Source organism: Paramormyrops kingsleyae, chromosome 2 (genome assembly GCF_048594095.1).
Source record: "Paramormyrops kingsleyae isolate MSU_618 chromosome 2, PKINGS_0.4, whole genome shotgun sequence".
NCBI classification, from domain to species: Eukaryota; Metazoa; Chordata; class Actinopteri; order Osteoglossiformes; family Mormyridae; genus Paramormyrops; species Paramormyrops kingsleyae.
The window spans coordinates 40,746,244-40,759,789 of NC_132798.1; the positions used below are offsets into that span (position 1 = coordinate 40,746,244).

A 13,546-nucleotide genomic window follows, 5' to 3' on the forward strand; every position below is an offset into this window, starting at 1 on the left:
ACTTTGCACATAAATACAAATCAGGTTTTGCTTAGAAAACAGGTAGCAGGTATGTAATAATAGGAAATGTGAACTAGTTTAACTTCATTGTACTAATTTGCACCTTTCATTGGAAATTATTGCACATTAATGATAGATTGTTTCCCATAATCCCAGGCTTTACATGCAAATGAGAAGCTTGATAATATTTCAAATGCATCAGTTACCAGACTGAAGACAGAACTGGGAACTACAGACCCTTCAAGAGTGAAGGGATTATACAACCACCCGGGAAACCATCAATTTTAATCTTGCCGTTTAATAACTTCAGACAGTCACAATGTGACTTTTTTTTTTTTTTTTTTTTTTAAGTACCACTATGTGGAATTTATTGCTACAGTAAAATATTAAAGTTTTCATGGGATTTAAACATGTTCAAACTCGTCATTTATTGATCAATGTCAGAAACATTAAGCTTATCCGTAGGCCTTTATGAATTATTTCTAAATGTCAAACTGCCACCTGCTGGTCATACGTTGTAACTGCAGCTTGCCTGAACAGCGCTGTAGGATTATGATGCCAACACGATAATCAATTTTGCGGTAACATTCTTAGTACCACATATGTTAGTAATACAGTTAATAGGGAGCTGCAAAGATTCCATATCCTAGATTTTACACCAAAATCCATCCATGCAACTTCTGAAACCGCTTAATCCCAACTGGGGTCGCGGGGGGGGGGGGGGACCAGAACCTATCCTGGGAACAATGGGTGCAGGCAGGAACCAACTCTGGGCAGCTGCCAACACTTTAAAGCAAAATGACATATTAAAAAGGAATGAAGCGTAAGAAGTGTAATCATCCACGTTTTATTTTTATTTTTTTTACACATTTTATTTAATGCACATACATCAATATTTAATATATGTTACTATACCTTCCCCCAAAACAAAGGAAAATAGAAAACTAGGAAATTTATTTTTTCAATCTTTTACATAATGTCACTGCACACAAGCATACAGAGAACAAAGCATTATGATTATTATTTATAATTTTTTATTATTTATTTATTTTACACAGGATCACCTGAATTTAGTCAAAGGTGGTTAAAAAATTGTAGGACTTGTTTCAAGATTAATACAACAGTACAGTACAGTACGTCAGTTGTCATAGAAAAGGTTCCTCAGAGACAAACTTTAAAATTTAAATTGTATACATAAATTAACATTGCAGAATGCACACATTGACAAAAAACGTCGGCAAGTTGTCTTCAGAAATGCATTGTCACAAGACATGCAAACCAGCGTAAACAATTTAGCGTCATAAAATGCACGTAACGGCTAGTGCAAACGGTAACAGGAGCACTCAGTAAAAAGTGGGCAGGGAACACAGGCACCAGCATCCAGCACTCAGTATGGTATCTGGTTCTGGTAGAACTGGATCATGTCATATGTCTTACTCCTGAAAGTGAAACAAAACAAACATCAATTATTCATCCAGCAACACAGCATCTGTGTTTAATTGCAGCACTATCTGGACTGAGCAGTGGGCAATTATATATCAACTGATTATGAACAATTAAGTTACAATCACAGGAAGTGATTTTAGCAACTGATCATAAATTACATGCTTCAGGTATGAAGGGTTTACAGCAGTAACGGTTTGTGCGTCGGCATGAATGCAACCACTGGGGAAGCGGAAGCGGAGTGACAGAGACGAATGTTTGAATGCCGCAGAAATAACCAGAAAAACACTCCACACAGTTTCTGTATGTTAGACCAATAACACCGTAACCGGCCATGTGAAACAGGCACATAGATGTTTCCATGTCAGGCCTGTATGTAACACAGCAGCTGTGAGGCTTGTATCGCATCTACATAAGCATGCAGGGGAGCACTGCGTACTGTGGTAAGGCTGCAGAAACGAGCACTGCGTACTGTGGTAAGGCTGCAGAAACGCAGCAGAGTGCAGATGAGGGGAGAGTGCGGGGCCACTGACCTGTTGCTGAGGAAACAGCTCTGGATCACCTTGATGATGAAGGTGGCTGCATCCTTTTCACTCATATTGGGGTTGAACCTCTGCCTGCAAACGCATCACAGCCAAGGGGATTTTAGGTGGCTTTTAACATGTCAGGCCTGCCAGAGACCACAGAGAAGCTAACAGATGCTACTCTGATTCACGCCAAAACCAATCCACTCCCCTGGCAGGTTCACTGCAGGGAGGAGGTCCTGGACACTGGATGACATCACCAAAAAGATGCACATCACTTACTTCAGTAGCTTAATTGTCTGTCCTCGAAAACATGGCAATCCTGTGTCCAGCATCAGTGTCACCAAGGAGACGACAGCGTCCATGTACGGTCTGTATGCCAAAAGATAACCATAACAAAACAATAGAGCAAGGAAGGCAAGAAGAGGTGGTACATCTGCAAAGTTTCCCTAATGTACCAACCGGATATAATATCAAAGTGGCTCAAGGCTTAGGGGTCTGTGCCTGCATCATATGGGTTCAAATCCCATGACTAGGACAGTAATTGTATCACCACTGAGCCTCGAGCAAGATCTAATAAATGAACATAAGTGGAGATGCACCTCACCTGACAGCCAGGTATCCCCGCACACACATCTCCATGAACCACTTGAAGGGTGTGGCCTCCATCTTTCCCCCCATGATCATCACCATCTCGTCAGTAAGCTTGATGTCTGGCTCCCAGCCAAGGTTTCCGCCAGGAGAACTCTCAAACATGAAGCCGAAGTCTGAAAGAAATCCGCAGATTCACTCAGGACAATGTCCACTAAGCAAAACAAACCAGCAGGTTAAAAGGCTAACAGCTGACATGGAGACAGACAAGGACAACCTGTTTAGGCTGCTTGTTCTTTCAAAAACCACCTCCTTTGGTGTAAAGCTGCTAGCAGATGGTCTGTGAGTGTTTGGTTGTTATTACATCACACATCTGACATGCGGCTGGGCGGGGGCCGGACTGACCAATGTGGATGAGGTGGCCCTTGCTGTCCAGCATGATGTTGCCGTTGTGTCGATCCTTGATCTGCAGCAGGAACAGCAGCAGACTGTAGGCTGCCATGCTGCGGATGAAGTTGTACCGAGCCTGATAAGGAAAGAAGCAGCCATCAACCACCAGGCAGCATGCAGAGGTTCAGGAACTGAACACGAGAAGTTAATCCACCATCAAAACAACCACAGCAAGGTCTACTGCAGAGAACCACACCTTCACAACTGCCTTAGCTTCAGACCTTTTCTGGCGCCAGCGTTAGAGACCCAGTTCTAAGTTTCTCTAGTTACCATTTCTGCCACCACATTAATGAAGACTATCTGCAGCTGCCTTTTCCAGGGTTACCTTCTGGAAAGCCAACGTGGACTCATCTCCGTACTGGTTTCGGAAGTAGTCGTACATCCCAAAGTCTGTCTGACGGCCCAGTTGGTCACGGGACTTGCAGTCTGGAATGCACTCAATGACGCCACACTAAGAACAGGGAGAAAACAAATCTTTCACATGTGGCATGAGGGGTCACACAAACACAGCCGGTAGCGGTTGATGGACACTGAGGGTCTGGGCATGTGTGAGGTTTCAGCTGGGCCCAGTGACTAAGCGTTCTTACAGACAGGAAGCCGGCTATGGGCCTCTTACCCCAGGTGCGGTGGCCACCACCCTGTAAGGGAACACAAACAGGTCCAGTCCCACCAGCTGGAAGATGTTCTTGAACAGGCCAATGATCTGCAGAGCCAGCATGTCCTGGGTGGAGGGAACACAGCAGCTCAGCATGCAGCTGGAGTCGCTCACCTCAGTCTTACGTGGTCTTTGCAAAACATCCCCTTAACCTACTGTGGTCGTGGGTCAGACCTTTAAAGTAAACTTAATAGCAGTCAGAGCCCAATACTTGGGCTTTAACACATGCACACTGATTAATAAGTAAATACAGGGGTCTTATTTAAGTTGCTGGGGTTCCATGTGATTTTATTGGTTACGGGCATATAAGGGTAACCGCATGTGTTTAGGGGTGGAGCCCTATGGCATTTAAAGATAACGCTTCATATTTGTATATGAAATGTTTGAGAGCTATGAAGCTCCTTTGGAAGAGGTGTCCACACACCTGCCTGCAGTCATCCCCAACTTTAAAGATGGCCGCCTGCCAGCAGACCCTGCGAGCTCCTTCTGAGCCGTCCTCTTCGTCCAGGGAGTTGGAGCGACATCGCAAGCCTGTGGGCAAGACATGGTCAGAGAGCCAAAGTGGCACCTCGCAGGCCACTGGTCCTGCCATCCTTGTTGACAGAATCTGCAGATCACTTCACCCAGGCAGGAAAATGGCTTTTCCTTACTCCAGCTAGATCCACCCACCTTCTTTCTCCAGCTCACTCACGCCGCAGCGTTTGACTTTGAACTTAGCCAGATAAGGAGCTTTAGCAGCACTGGAAAACATACAAAGCATTGCGCAATTACAAGAATGAATCCGCTTTCCCATACACAAGTTTAACATTCTGTGTTATCCATGGCACTTAAATAATGCTGTACCTCTGCATCGGAGTTCCAGACTTATAATCAATGTCCAGCACAATGGCCTCTGGGTTACTGGGTAAGTAACAGCCTGGAAGCACAAAGTACATCACTCATGTGCAATGAAACATCTTAACAGCCCAGAAAGGTCAAATGGTACCAGCCCATTTGGCATTTTGAGGTAGGTTCAGGTAGAAGCATTATAATTAGCAGATGTACAGTACTTCGGTGAACGTCTATTGGAAATGTTCAAAGAATTAACCTGAAGACAAACAGGTAATCAGGCCGATTACACATCCAGAGGCAAACATGGGTCCTTGTTCAAAGTTGCATATAAACATATAGGTATAAGCCGGAAGGTGTGTTACTAGTAGACTCACCAGGTTGTACTTTGATATCAGACAGAGCTTTCAAACAGGCCCTTTTCCTTTCATCACCTTTAGGGACAGGCCTATAGACAGAAGCACAACCGAGTTACACAGTAGTAGGTGTGAAAGAGCCTGAAAGGTCACAGATGGTGACCAGCATACATAAATGAGACAGCAAACACAGAGGGCCAAAAACTCCAAACAACTCTTGTGCTTCTGGATGTCATTCAAGTAAACATTATGGGGCATTGTAGATCCACAAGAGAGAAATATTAAAAATTACCCACGACACCTTTCACTGGGCCAAAATGGCCACCAGTGTTTTGTGAGAGGTATAACCATCTCCAGGGTCTTATGGGTACTTTTCCATCCTAATGCCCATAACCATCCATAATTACCAGTCTAATGAGGCAAGCGGACCACTAATTACACCCAGCGGCCCGTGATCGGGGGCGAGGTGACGTTGAGGTTAATGCTCAGCCATGTCTTTTTCGTTACGCTAACGGGCCCTGTCATGACTGCGCTCGTCACCCGCAGATGATTTAACTGCCCCCCTCATGGCCCCCTGACACCTAATGCCACCGTTGGCATATGTTACATCATGGCAGCATGGACGAGGGGGCGGGAGCCACCTGTCACATCATGCAAGTGACCCTGGGTAAGCAGAGGAACTCATCATGAACAAATCGCTATTTGTATTTCCATCATTACCACTCGTACTGCTGCTGCGGAGCTCATACAAACCAAATACTGAGAACAGCACCACAGCCTCTGCCACGACCAGAAATGAATGAATCCTGGCATCAGCAAGGAAAACACAGAACTTCAAAACAGCAATACAGGTCCTATTAGGGAGACTTCCTTACTTTAGAGCCTTTAGCCTGCTAATTTCTAACACATTTAACAGCAATGCTCCCATCTTTCTGGCTGGATATTTCTAGAAACTTCATTTGACACCTCAGGGCCACTTCACACCTCAGACAGTCATACAGAGCATCACAGCTGCTGTGTAGGAGGTGTCTAAACACCTGAAACACTGAGCAAGTAGCCAGACTATTTGGTTTATGACACCAATGTGCCAGACTGGGCAGAACACGGGGCCCAGGACGGAAGCCACCGGAAGGGGGTTTTCATAATCATTCTGCGCACTTGATGATGGCCGAGACGTTGGTGATCTTGTTGAAGAAATCAAACTCGCGCTGGTAGAAGTCCTTGGCTGGTCCTGATAAAGAGCCTGTGATCTCCTCCACCATCTGCTCCAGCAGCTCCCCTATGTCAGCTGGAACAAGGAGAACACAGTCATTCCAGCGAACACCTAAAGGACCTCATCCATGCATTTCAAAACCTTAGAAAGTTCATTTTGCTCAGTCTCAGATTCTAATTGCTATATGGGGCAATCACTTAGCCTAGTGTTTCAGGTGTCAGTCAGGTGCTAATTATCATTGCCTAGAACCTGCAGAACTTTTGAGAAGTAAAGCTGAGTTCTAACTGGGTAAACCCAGCAGGAACCACAGCAGGTTGACCTAGACTTACGGTCTTTCTGGTGGCCTTCCTCATCCACGTAGATGTTGGTCTTCATATTCCAGATGAACTGGTGGGCCAGGAGTTGGGACTTCTGAGCAGCCCACAAAATATACTCCCGCACATAGCCCATCTGGAGAGGGTCACAGGTAAAAGGATCGATGCACTGTGGGCAAACACTGTATGTTTCTGAGTTGGGCTCAAGGCCTGTACTGCTGCTAACACATACTACCCAACCAAAAGTATGTGGACACCCCTTCCAATTATTGAGCTCAGCTGTTCCAGCCACACACACTGGTAACAGGTGCATAACATCAAGCACACAGCCCTACAATCTCCATAGACAGACCCTGGAAATAGAATAGGTCATACGGAAGAGCAGTCACTTTGAACGTGGCCCCATCAAAGGATGCCACCATTGACGTGAATCATTTTGTCAAATGTTCTGCCCCATTAGACCTGCCCCGGGCAATTGTTAGTTCTCTTATTGTGAAGTGGAAGTGTCCGGGAACATCTACAGCTCAGCCATGAAGAGGCAGGCCAGGCCAGGCAAGCTGGCAGAGTGAGAGCACACAGTGCCAAAGCATGTGGCGTATAAACAGCCTTTCCTTAGCTGACAGGAAGACACTTAGAATACACTAGCGAGAGAGTTTCAAGCTGCCTGAGGACACACAACGCCCGCAGGTATAGAGCACATCAGCATTGGACTGTGAAGCAGCCAAAACTTGTTCTCTGAAATAATGAGTAAAGGCTGGTTCACATTCCTCCGCTCGTGTTCACGTGGACTTTTTCTGACCTGATTTACGTCATTGTGCGCCTCTGCAGGTGAACGTGTGCTGCACTCCAAATTTGAGACCACGTGAACAGTGAACGAGCAGCTCTGGACACGCTGCATGTGTGCAGGCTCCTTCTCCTTGATATCCATATTGGAATGACATAGCAAGGACGCTGTGCGCATGAGCAAAGTACGCGGCTTGACATGAGAAGTATGAGCGTTCCCAGGTCCGGATACGCAGTGCGGATGCCAGAAGTATCACGCGTGTGTGAAGTATGAACCAGCCTTAATGATTCACTATCTGCCAATCTGATGGATGAATTTGGGTTTGGCAGATGCCAGGAGAGCACAAGCTGCCAGAGTGCCACCTGTAATGTTTGGTGGGAGGGGCATAATGGCTTAGGGCTGCTTTTCAGGGTTTGGCCAAGGGCCCTTAGCTCCAGGGAATCATAATTCATCAGCAAACAAAGACAATACAGTGCTTCCCACTTTGTGGGAACATTTTATTGAAGGCATGACTGTACCTCAGTGCACAAAGCAAAGTCCATAAATCCATATTTTAGCAAGGTTGATGTGGAAGAGCTTTGCTGGGCCGCACAGAGTTCTGACCTCAATCCCACTGAACCCCTTTGGGATGAACTGGAATAACCGACAGCGCCAGGCCCTCTCACCCAACCTCCCTAATGCTCATGTGGCTGAATGGGCTCAAAATCCAGTGGAAATCCTTCCCAGGAGAGTGGGGGACGTTACAGTGCAAAGGGGGGACCAGCTCCATATCACTAGCCATAGTTTTGGAGTAGGATGATCAATAAGCACATACAGGTGTGATGGTTAGGTGTCCAAATACTTCCACCTAGGTAATGTTATTATTATTAATTTCTTCACAGCCTGCATCAAATCTGTTCCAGTACTGAGTTGAACTGAATCCTCAACTCTAAACCTAAAGCACTGGATGCTCTATATGTTCCCAAACCTCCCATCCAAGGCAACTTGGAACTTGAGGAGTGCTGCCATTATCTCCTTTTCCTTCTAGAGCTTCAAAGGCCATTTCTTTAGAGAAATTACCAAAATTTGACATTTTTTAAAATAACACAAAAATAATAAATGTGTTTCACAAGTCTCAGAAAAGGCTCTCAGAATGAAAGCAGTCTTACCTTATCATATCGAAGTGCCTGAACAATTTGAGGTATGTAGAATAAAATGGCATCCTGACAGAAATGACAAGAATACAAGCATTAGCAGAGGAAAGAAATGCAATGTTTATCAAAAAGACAAAACTACGGGCGTAGAGGCCGCTATGGCTACAGGGGTGAAGCTAAGCATTCGAGCCTAAATTGGGCCATTAGGAAGTGCAGAAACTAAGCTTACATTTTATACTGAAAAGGTGTTTATAATTAATCTAACACCAGATTAACTCCAGATACAGCATTCAGGAAAAATATGAGGTTAAATAAGAATAAGACAAAAGAAAAACAGAAGAGCTACCGCTGTTTCTTAGGGAAAGAGTCTTACGGGGGGAAAGGACCGGAGCACTTTGACGCCGTACTGCGCCGTGAGCGGATGTGGGGGGTACATGCTGGAGAAGTAGGAGAGCCCTGTGGGGGGGTCAGCTGGTGCCCAGCACAGGATGTGGCTCAGTTCAGGAGAGTCGGCGTCGATGGTGTGCCACGTTACCAGGAACTGCACACGGACACAGGTGACACATCATGGTCAATACTGTGAATATGGCCTTCAAGAAGCAGAAATCTGCAGCAGTCCCAGAGGACAGGGTTCTGACGCACAGACAGACATCAGACCAAACAGAGCTTGCATGCAATGAGACCCACACTAGAGCTCCACCGGGAGGCGCTGCGGCTCCTCTGTGTTTATGGCCCGACACAAACAGCTGGGCCAACAGCAAACTAACGTCCCTCAGACATCAACGGGAGACAGGCAGGGACTCATTAACCAGCACAAGCCAGGCAGAAGTAAGAGCAAAAGACTGAACGCCAGTGGGGACTAGAGACACAAATACTGCTCAGCACGGCAAAATAGCTGCTGAGAGACCAAAACATCCCAGACTACTGCCAAGTCATTTACTGCAAGGGTGTTACCATCCAAATACTTGAGGGGCCCTTGCTCTATAGGTTCTCGTAAGCGATTATTGACCCAGTGATTAAGCTAAACATACCAATTTATTCGGTCTTGATAACGGGTCTCACCTTGACTGCTTCCGGCACATCACTGACTGCACCGGGGTCCAGCCGCACCAGACGGGTCACTTCCGCAACGATGGCTTCTGTGTTTTTAAACCTACAATGGGAAGGCAGAGGAGGAGGACACTACTCTGGTCATGTGCAAAGAGGTGTTTTGGTAACCAGTAACATTCAGAGTGGAAAACACATAACCACACACTCCAGCAGTATTAATAAGACAGTTAACACTTTACTTGACAAGGCACAAGTAATGTGTTATTATGCTAATACTTATGCATTAACAATAAACCGAGTTTAAGTTGCATATTGATCTCATATTCGTCCATCATTAATGAATCGTGATGCATCATCTAACGAGCCCTTGATCTCCACCACCATCTGCATCTGTCAGCTGGGACAAGGCGAACACAGTCATTCTAAAGGGCCTCATCCATGCATTTCAAAACATCACAGAGTTAATTTTGCTCAATCTCAAACCCTGCAGAACTGTTGAGAACTGAAGCTGAGCTCTAACTGGGTAAACCCAGCATGAATCACACCAGGTTGACCTAGACAAACTAAGTTTAAGTAACATACCATTCTCATGTTCATTCATCATTCTTGATGTATCTTTTATCTCAAGCAATTACTATAATCTGTTAATTCTGTAAACCTTTGTTAACTACTGAAGAAACTACCAAGGAACTACTGAAGGATAAAGTAATGAATAACAAGTGAAATACTGATTTCATGTTTGTTCATCATGAATCGGGATGCATCATTTATCTAAAGTAGCAACTATATATGTTCATAACTCGGTTACTACTTCAGTAGTAACCGAGTTATTACCAAATATTTGTGACCCATCAAGTAAAGTGTTACCATAAAATACATTTCTGTCATTCAAAAAACTGTTTTGCGTGCCACTGTTGCAGCTGCATGTAGCAGTCAGCCAAGATGGAGATACTGCACGGAGTTCGGCTCAGGGTCTCGACGGCGCCCACACCTGGCAGGCAGCTGCATGGCCAAGTAGGGGGAGATGCTCCAGGCCAGGTTCACATTGTCCTTCCACTGCTTCTCACTCAGGTTGATGTACTTGGACCTCCAGTTGGCGATGCTGGTCTCCACGGATTGCTCGGTGGAGATGGCCAGCTCTTGGGTGGACAGGGGGTTGTACCAGATGGTGAGTCGCTCAATCTCGCTGGCCTGATGGAAACGTAGAAAGAAGATGTCTGGGCGGGAGGGAAGACGAGGCTGGGAGCTCAGGACAGAGTGACGGGTATGAATCAGGTTTGGGTAGTTAAGTCTAAATTATCTGTTTTGAATGCAACATGATGGGAATTCTGCTTAATGGATATTAAAGCAGCTGACTTGCCAATATCCCTGTCCCAGTTTGAAACTGGCTGCTTTCCTTTCATCACAAGCCACCCCCCAGATGCACGACACCGACAGACATCAAAAGACACTCCCTGCAGTAACTGATGTCACACCCCGGCTTTGCCTCACTGCATGTGCAGATACTGTGCGTGACCCAACGCTCATGTAGCTCAAAGCCATCTGCACGATTGCCCACCAGGGGTCTGACCAGCAGCATAGCGATGGAGGGGGACCCAGCCATCAAAGCCGCCTGACAGGACGCAGGGCTCTTTAGCATTCTGGGGGTGTCCTCACCACACACTGCAGCATTAAACATGCAGCACCCCTGGGGGGATGAGAGAGCGAGATCGACACCCGGAACGGCTCCCCGTCATCCCATCGCAGTGCGGACCGATGATCCTACCAGCAGAGCCAGCAGCAGCGTCCTCCGCTTCATGTAGTACTTGTGCAGTTGCGTGCCTCTGTTGCTCTTCTTGGACAGGCCTGAGGGGGAGATGAGTCATCAGCCAAGGCACACAGCTAGATATCCCTGTACCACCTACTACCAAATGCCTTTCTGTATGTCCATGACCATTAATGTGAGTTACACAGACCCAGTGTGTGTCTAACACCCCATGCCTGCCAAATCTATACTGATTAATGGTTTGTTAACTAGTATTAGGGACTGATATACTTAGTAATAGTGTATAAACACATTTATTCTTAGGATACATTATTCAGTACATGATCAGACAACTTTAAAACGTCTGAGGAATAATAACATCTGTGTAATGGATCGTCACCATTCGTGACAGCCAGGCTGCGGTGGAAGTATAAGATGAACATTAATTCACACAGCATGAATATCATGGGCTTTGAGTGAATGCCGGGGCCTTTGGCACAACACGGCTGAAGAAGCTTCCCTCACTCTGACGTAAACACTGAAGAGAGAGGCTAACGATGCCGGCGGAAGGTACCGGATTTCTTGGACATGGTGGACATGCCGCTGGACAGTGGGTACGTGTTAATCCAGCCCTGCGTGCTCTGCTGCCTGGGGCCCATGGACACGTCCAGGTTGTTCCTGGAGTCTGTCACTGTCATGACAGACAGACTGTTCACAGAGAGCTCCTGGTTATCTGTGGACAAGACAGTAGTGTTTATAACTGAGCATTTCCATAACATGCAGTCCAATTCACACTAATATATAATAACTTGGATTTAACTGCAGGAATGAACTGAGGGTACAGGTAAGTAAATAGTGCAAATCCAGAGGGTACAGGTAAGTAAATAGTGCAAAACCAGAGGGTACAGGTAAGTAAATAGTGCAAATCCAGAGGGTACAGGTAAGTAAATAGTGCAAAACCAGAGGGTACAGGTAAGTAAATAGTGCAAATCCAGAGGGTACAGGTAAATAAATAGTGCAAATCCAGAGGGTACAGGTAAGTAAATAGTGCAAATCCAGAGGGTACAGGTAAGTACAGTAAGCTTAGCAAATAAAGCTCTTCACCAGAATATGATGAACTGCAGATTCATATTCTCAGCTCTAACATTTTAAATAATTTGCTTTCTTAAATAACAACACTGAGCAGTGCTGAAGTTGGTACCATGTTAAAGAGACCAGGAATACATACACTGTAGGTCTCCTGGTCCTGCAATACGGACCAATCATCAGACAGAGGGCAACGAGTTAAGCCTGTGGCTATGGAAGCAACTTAAAATATGTACGGAAAGATTCATGCAGAATCTGAAAAAATGTACATTACTAGATAAATAATTTTTATGTGTGATTGACCTCCAGTAAACATCACAGAGGCTCAGGGTGATGTTCATAAAACCCACAATTAACACTCACACCTGAGTGTTGTGGGTTTGAATCCCACCTCCGGTGTGTGCGGTATGACTGTGTGTGTGTGTGGGTACCTACAACGAATTGGAGTCCAGTACAGGGTGTACCCCAGCCCTCTGCTGCCAGGGATAGGCTCAAGCCCCCCGCCCCATGTGATAAGGGGTTTTTGGATGCATGGATTATCTGAACTGCACTGGGTGCAGAGCCTGATGGCATTTGGTACAACAGGAGGCATAGAGACTGCAGGGTGAGCTCTGTGGGGGCTCACCAGGGGGCACCAGCTGGTTGGCAGCGAGGTACTTCTTGTCGGACAGCATGCTGGCATAGAACTTGGTCATGATGCTGATATCCTCACGAAGGCGCTTCTCGACTTGCGTGGGGAACTTAGCTGCCACACTGGGGAGCAGGAAAGGTGCGGAAAAACAGAAGGTAACCATGGGAACTCCAGAGATGGCTTAGTGTAAGTTGGGGGGGGGAGGGTCATATAAAAATGCTATGCTGAAATATAAATGACCCTGCAAAAAAACAGCTGGATGCGCTTCATACATTTGGATTTCCTTTTTCAGACAGAATAGTGCTGCCACCTGCTGGATATAAGCATATATGCAGCATCAGCATAAGCCGCTGGTATGAAGCATGACTATAACAAACCCACTCCAAAGACTAACTACATGCACAAGTGTGGGTGGTCCCTCTAAACTGGAATGCTTACACGACCTCCAAAGAGGGAACAGCATTTAAAATCACAGACTGCTGCACAGACCTCACAGGACGCCCGACCTGCCCTGCGTCTCACCTGAAGTAGTCAAAGGCAGTGGAGTAGATCTTCTCACGGAGGACATTGCGGATGGTGGCGTTGGTGACCACATCAGCATGCAGGAGAGCCAGGCCCAGCGTCATTAACCTGGGAGGGATTTGGGGGGGGGTTACTGATACACCCCCGGCCAGGTCGGCTTTCCGCAGTGACCCACCTCAGGCCAGCCGTAAAACACTATAGGGCTGAGAACAGAGCCAGGCT

At 46.2% G+C, this 13,546-nt stretch overlaps 1 protein-coding gene across 2 annotated transcripts in view; it reads right to left on the reverse strand.

The window, feature by feature from the left end:
• Positions 1-828: 828 nt before the first annotated feature.
• pi4kab (phosphatidylinositol 4-kinase, catalytic, alpha b) overlaps positions 829-13,546 on the reverse strand; it is a 41,110-nt gene continuing 28,392 nt past the window's right edge. For both annotated transcript variants that reach the window (XM_023832240.2, XM_023832239.2), the window contains exons 35-55: positions 13,325-13,432; positions 12,797-12,924; positions 11,660-11,818; positions 11,107-11,186; positions 10,333-10,532; positions 9,354-9,444; positions 8,665-8,832; positions 8,307-8,360; positions 6,390-6,510; positions 6,006-6,135; positions 4,869-4,939; positions 4,507-4,579; positions 4,333-4,403; positions 4,088-4,194; positions 3,625-3,729; positions 3,334-3,459; positions 2,964-3,084; positions 2,575-2,734; positions 2,250-2,339; positions 1,977-2,060; positions 829-1,439 (exon numbers count right to left, since the gene is read on the reverse strand). In XM_023832240.2, coding sequence (XP_023688008.1) covers positions 1,388-1,439; positions 1,977-2,060; positions 2,250-2,339; positions 2,575-2,734; positions 2,964-3,084; positions 3,334-3,459; positions 3,625-3,729; positions 4,088-4,194; positions 4,333-4,403; positions 4,507-4,579; positions 4,869-4,939; positions 6,006-6,135; positions 6,390-6,510; positions 8,307-8,360; positions 8,665-8,832; positions 9,354-9,444; positions 10,333-10,532; positions 11,107-11,186; positions 11,660-11,818; positions 12,797-12,924; positions 13,325-13,432 — 2,299 coding nt within the window. In that variant the 3' untranslated portion in view covers positions 829-1,387. The remainder of the gene's footprint in view (positions 1,440-1,976; positions 2,061-2,249; positions 2,340-2,574; positions 2,735-2,963; positions 3,085-3,333; positions 3,460-3,624; positions 3,730-4,087; positions 4,195-4,332; positions 4,404-4,506; positions 4,580-4,868; positions 4,940-6,005; positions 6,136-6,389; positions 6,511-8,306; positions 8,361-8,664; positions 8,833-9,353; positions 9,445-10,332; positions 10,533-11,106; positions 11,187-11,659; positions 11,819-12,796; positions 12,925-13,324; positions 13,433-13,546) is intronic.